This window comes from Lates calcarifer, linkage group LG6 (assembly GCF_001640805.2).
Source record: "Lates calcarifer isolate ASB-BC8 linkage group LG6, TLL_Latcal_v3, whole genome shotgun sequence".
In the NCBI taxonomy this organism is placed as follows: Eukaryota; Metazoa; Chordata; class Actinopteri; family Centropomidae; genus Lates; species Lates calcarifer.
In genome coordinates this window covers 12,608,613-12,614,666 of record NC_066838.1, presented here as the reverse complement: position 1 = coordinate 12,614,666, position 6,054 = coordinate 12,608,613, and the positions used below count along the sequence as shown (strand labels likewise).

Here is a 6,054-nt window from a genome sequence, read left to right as displayed (position 1 = left end):
TGTCCAAAAATTTGGAATTCCTTGGAAACAGCTCTAAGTAACAGTTCTGGCTGCATATTTATCATGTGGTTTCTCATATTTGAGCTCCTCTGGGCCTCTTATTGTAATGACTGTGATTCAGTCTAATGAGTGCAGTAAAACTGTAATTACACAGGCACTAGGAGATCACAGCTGCATTCAGTCCAACACCACTAATGAAGACAGAGTCTCACATAGTTAAATTGTAGTCTCCACTTTTCTCCACTGAGTCAATATTCACACTGTTGTATATGTTTTTTACCTGGCAGATAATGTTACATATTGAGTATTACTTCAGTACAATTGTGTATATTTATTAGGGACGTAACAGCATGTGTTGCTATCACATATTTTCGTGGACAGAGATTTCCCTTACAGGTGCATGTCAACTTCTAATCCCAAAGAATTGAGCCTGGGTACTTAATCACACGGTATTTAAGGTGCAGGTATTAGGTCTCTCTCATGAAAGACACTTTGACATGTCACACAGGACAAGCACAGGTGTAAATGATCAAATTAATGATGGCTGAATTCCATTTGACATTTCTCTCACTGGCTCACTTGAATATAACAGAACCATTGTTCATGTTGTAAGTAAAACCTGTGCTTTTTCTACAAGTCAAAATATCTGCTGTGAAAAATATCCATGGAAATAAAATCTAATTTGAGTCTGACCAATAATGTGACACTGCCAAATGTTTATAATTTTGTTTTCTGTTTAAACAACTTAATGAGTGCACACTATTTGTAAAGAACAATGGAGAGAAAAAAATAAATGGAATATAAAGGCATTTACTTTCATTATGTTGACAAAGAAAAAAGCATTTTTTCAGGTGTACACAAGACATAATCTAAGAGATTAATTTTTTTTCACATCTGCAGAACAAGCAAACAAAACCAAGCACAGAAATGGTCAGATTTGAGACAGATACCGTAACAAACTTAAATACATTTTGCAAACTTACTTAGTGAATTCTTTCAAGGACAAAAACTTAGTAATCATGCCATTCCATGGTTCTAACATTTAAACATTTAATTAAAAATAATCTTTAAACATATCCTGCAAAATGTTGGACCTGTCAGCACCCTTGAAAACCCAAACGTCTGTAGGTTAAGACTGGAAACATACATTGTAGTAAAAAAAAGAAAAAGAAAAAGAAAAAAACCACCTTGGCAACTGCACCCTTCATTAAAATAAATCCCAAATAAATATTAAATCACATATGACAGCAGGCATGTTTACATCACTTCTAACAGTGATGATCATTAGACTAAACGGAGGCAGGGTAAGTGTGCCTGGCACATTTTGTGAAGCCAATCTGTGAATCCAATGATAATATTCTGAAATGTTTTGTTGCCTTTACGTGACAAATAACAAAACAGTTCTTTTCTGCTCTGGTCAAAGTAGGTTTCTTTATTTCATTCATTTCTTTTTCCCTTGGTATTGCAAAAATGACTGTACCATGAGCTCACTGGGACATCGCTGAGAGAAAGATGGCCACTCCCAACTAGCATACAAACTACATGACATTCGCTCCTGAGCACTACTTCAGGAACTGCATCCTCTGACTGAATTACTGGACAGTCTGCATCATTAGACATTAGCCCTCATTCATAAACTTAAATTATTAAATTTAAAAATTGCACCTTACAATGAGAATATCCTCATTTTATCGCCATACTCAAGCTTTTCCTCATCCTCTGTGATAAACCATGGTGATACATCAAGTTTTTCAAAAGATTTAAGTTTTAAAATTTTATATTCAATACTTGTCAATTTTGCACACACACAAAAAAAATGAATATAACTATTTAAAATTATTTTTAAAGATGCATTGGCTGTGTATGAACATGTTGAGAAAGGCTGGGTGATTGGACACATTCAGCTTCATGTAGTAGGCATTAATCTGATGTTTTAGTTTCTTTCTGCACTGCATACAAAGTGGGCTTCCATTTAACAGGCTAGAAGTTATATCACAACATGAAGAAAATGCATTGGTGGAGGTTTGCTCCTTCAGCTGAAACTGATCAAATGCATCAATCTGTAGTTATCTGTACTGCTCATTTAGATTTTGTGCACTAGACAATTAAAAAAAAAAAAACATAAGAGTTTTGTTCATTTCTCCTTGTGCATAAGTCTGTATTAATTTGCAAAAAGATTTAATAAATGAGGGCCACTGTCAGACACTATCCTATAATTCAATGGAGACACTTCCTTGCCAGTAAATGCAGTGTGATGAGCTGTCTAATGATCAGCCAGTGGTTTCATCACCTCAGTCTCTCAGCAGTAGATAGTCTTTGATAGTCTCTGGTAAAGGAAGCTCTTTTACAGCAGTGGGGAGGAACTGCACCCCGAGACTCTGCCGGACAGCACAGCGTGCCAGAGAGCGCAGCGTGGGAGCCTGAGCCACCATGTTGGTCAGCCTCGCCAGCAGCTGGGGATCTTTGCTCAGCTCCCTAGGGAGGGTGCCGTCCGCCCGTCGGATCTCAAACCGCCCTGCTGCCCGGCACAGCAACTCAAGGCACTCCTCCTCCTGTTCAGTGCCCAGGCCCCGGGCCAACAGGGCCACCAGTCGGGAGATAGGCGTCTGGCCCTTCAGGTTGGTCACATGGACCTGGGCTCCATAGTCTAATAGCACTTTGACACTCTCCAGGTTGCCCTTCATGGCTGCCCAGCTCAAAGGAGTGTCATTGTTGTAGTCCCGGGCATTGGGACAGGCCCCGCTCTCTAGCAGGGCCCTCACACACTCTGGGTTATCTTTGAAGGCGGCCCAGTGAAGTGGAGTGTCCTTGTTGCCGTCCAGGGCGTTTGGCTGGGCCCCGTACTCCAACAGCAGCTCCACACAGCTCTCATCCTTCTCTGCTGCATAGTGCAGTGCTGTGCGGTTGTATCCATCCAAAGCATTCACCTGATAAGTAAAGTCAATATATTTAGCAGTCTTACGCTGAAGAGTTAACAACACTTTTTAATCACACAAATGCAACAACTAGAGCAAAGTGGTAGGTCTTGGGCACACAGATTGCGTGGGTGTCTCCAATAGCAACTCTTCTTTTGGTTCATTTAAGTGCAAAAGGGGTAGGTGAAGTGCTATACAGATCTGAAAGTGTGGTGATTGGACACCAAGACACCACACAGAATGGCAGCCAATTTCAAGGTCAGGAACTGCAAACTGTTAGAGCCGCTTGTGCTGATCATTGCCCTGCCACGGGGCCTTTACAATTGAGGGGTTGGTTCACCCAAATTACAAAGAACATGTTCAGAGAAACTACTTTCCACCAAAGATATAATCACCATGAAAACTGTTCACAGTGATTATCTAGAGTAACAGGGACACAGTTTCTGGAAAGACACGTAGCTGTTGGATCTTTTTTATTTATTTTCCAACACTGTGAGTACCTCAAACAAAAGCGGAGTTGTAATGTAATCGACTCTATCTATGGGGCTGTATATTGTTAGTGGTAAATAAGATTTTTTCTAATTAGCTTGAACCGACCCTTTAAAAGGACCATAATGGTAGTTTTGCACAGTTTCTCTCAATAATATATATTCCATGTTACAGCCAGCCGTCAGCATCAAACATCAACAGTATTAGTATTACTAAGATAAATGATTGCAATTTTCCTACCTTTTTGGCAGCCACTGGTTTAATTTCATTACAGCACAGTATGACACATGAGACAGATGACTCCCTCAGCAAATATCATGCTGAGGTTTACATTTATCAAAGCTGCACTATCTGCAGCTACACTGTAACTTAAAATGGGAACACTACTTAATTGGTGTGTTCAGGTGCTTAGTAGAAACTTCAATATCTAACACTAACAAACAGCAAACTTTTATGACAAAAACTGCTACACTGCCATTATCTCATTATTTCAATTCCATGCTTGATTTTCTAACAACACAGCTTTTGCTTCAATGTTTTTGGCAACCAACTATTCAGTGTCACATGTCAAAACATTCTTGTTCATTATGTTCTGTGTGATGACTGACCCACAGTATCATGAGCAAGGTTCAACTCTCAAGGTAGCTGATTAATCTAAAATCTTGTGGTTGAGTGTGTAGGAGTCATCCACAACATACCTCTGCCCCTTTCTCCAGTAGCAGCTCCACACAGTCAGCATCAGCGACCATACAGGCACAGTGCAGGGGCTTGAGTGTGCCATGCATCCGGTTCACATCAGCTCCCTTAGGCATAGAGGGGATAATGGTGTCAATATCACTGATGACACTGAGAGATATTACTCATAAAGTCACGCTGAAAGATGGGAAGGCACTTACCTTACGAATGAGATCCTCCACATTGTCGTGTGGGAATGAGCGGATGGCTGCGATGGTGCGGATGAGCCGCTCAGACAAGGAGTATTTACTTTGAATGCTTTGCATGATGTACCACATAGTAGAGCTCATGTGTAACAGAGGACCATGGCACCCGGGCAGGGGGTGACACTACGACACACTGAAATACATTTTTCAAGAAGCTGGAGTTAAAAACCATGAGACACTGTGGAGATTCCTCAGTATTTAGAGAATACCAGAATAAAATGAATGACAATTTTTAAAGGGTGTGTGTGTTACCCGACTGCTTCATTATATTATGTTGCTTTAACACAGACAGACATAGCACAGTGTTGGTGTTGCAAAATTAATGGCTTTCCCAATGGAGATATAAATGCGCACACAGAAACCTTTTTAATTGAATGTAAAATCAACTATCACACTTAGAGTACATAATCAGGTTTGTTGTGAGGAGGTTTATTTAATATAAGTAGTCCAAGTTTTTTTTTTTTTTTTAATTTTAAACTAGAGTTATTAATACAACCTATGTTTAAATCTCACATCATATGCAGAGGGCAAGAATCGTGATTTCGACTGTACCTATGTTAGAATCTAATTTTCATTCAATAAATAATTCCTTAGTTAATTGAAACAAATGAACCATTTCCAGCGCTTCGATAATGATCATTATTTTGGGGTGAAGAAGTACTGTCAGGACACCAAGCTCCGATCATGCTATCCAGATAGTGCATGCTTGTGCTGTTGTCAATCTGAGAGCTGATGCCCAACATTGACCTACTGATGCTACTTACTTGAAGTCACCCATGAGCAAGAGCACTCAATTGTCAGCAAAATTAGTCATATAAATAGCAAGACGTAAACAAATGACGGACACTGACAGCTAATGTTAGCTCGCTTATAAGGAACATGTTCCACAACAAAAGAAAACAAAAGACAGTCTGTAACAACGGTGCACGTCTATCACAAGTGACAGCTTTAAAAAAATAACAGATTAACGTTAATGTACAAATCACAAGAGCCACTTGGCAAACAAACAGATGCTGACGGGCTAGTTTAGAGAAAAAAAGAAATGATCCCCAGCTACATTTTGACCAGCGGCTAGCATCAAGTTAGCTGGCTAGCGAGCTAACATTAGCCTGTAGATGCAAGGGATAATCGCCACTCGTAGACGGAAAAAAATCAAATGACATTCGTTTTCAAATGCATGTTAACGCTCTTTGAAACACCCTGCGCATCCTTCATCGATAAATGATCGATGCTAATGGGACAACGTACCGTTTTCGGTCCACGATTTGAAGGTCTGACAGGTTACCGTGCTGACTGTTCGCTGCTTCGGGCTTGACATAAACACTGAACACGTCACCACTGCGGCCACGCCCTCCTCCTCGAGACCTGGGTTTCCTGTATTTAAACCCGACCGGCCAACGATCGCCGGCTAATGTGCGATAATTTCAACTAACTGCATGTGATATGTCAGTACCTGCTCTTAGGTCCCCAACTGGACTGGTTATGTCTTCGCCAAGTGTACGTACTTTCCCAATATAGGCATGTAACGTAATGGCAGCAGCACCACAGGCATCCGCCGCATGCCACGAATACCTTCAGCTCATGTCTATGTTAAGAGCCGCGGACCAGCAGAGACACACCGGACAAGTGGCTTCACAAATCACAGAAGACTGACGGGCTCGGCAGAGGCAGCCTCTGAGGGACAGCCAAGCTAAACGAGCCGCAAACAA

The 6,054-nt window shown here is 40.8% G+C and overlaps 1 protein-coding gene across 1 annotated transcript; it reads right to left on the bottom strand.

Annotated features, from left to right (window-relative positions):
• Nucleotides 1-794: 794 nt before the first annotated feature.
• On the bottom strand, nucleotides 795-5,836 carry asb8 (ankyrin repeat and SOCS box containing 8). The gene is made up of 4 exons (XM_018666180.2): nucleotides 5,594-5,836; nucleotides 4,301-4,478; nucleotides 4,103-4,207; nucleotides 795-2,927 (listed from the first exon to the last, which is right to left on the bottom strand). Exons 2-4 carry the CDS (start codon nucleotides 4,427-4,429, stop codon nucleotides 2,292-2,294), a joined length of 870 nt encoding a protein of 289 aa, XP_018521696.1. The 5' UTR covers nucleotides 4,430-4,478; nucleotides 5,594-5,836; the 3' UTR covers nucleotides 795-2,291.
• Nucleotides 5,837-6,054: the final 218 nt, after the last annotated feature.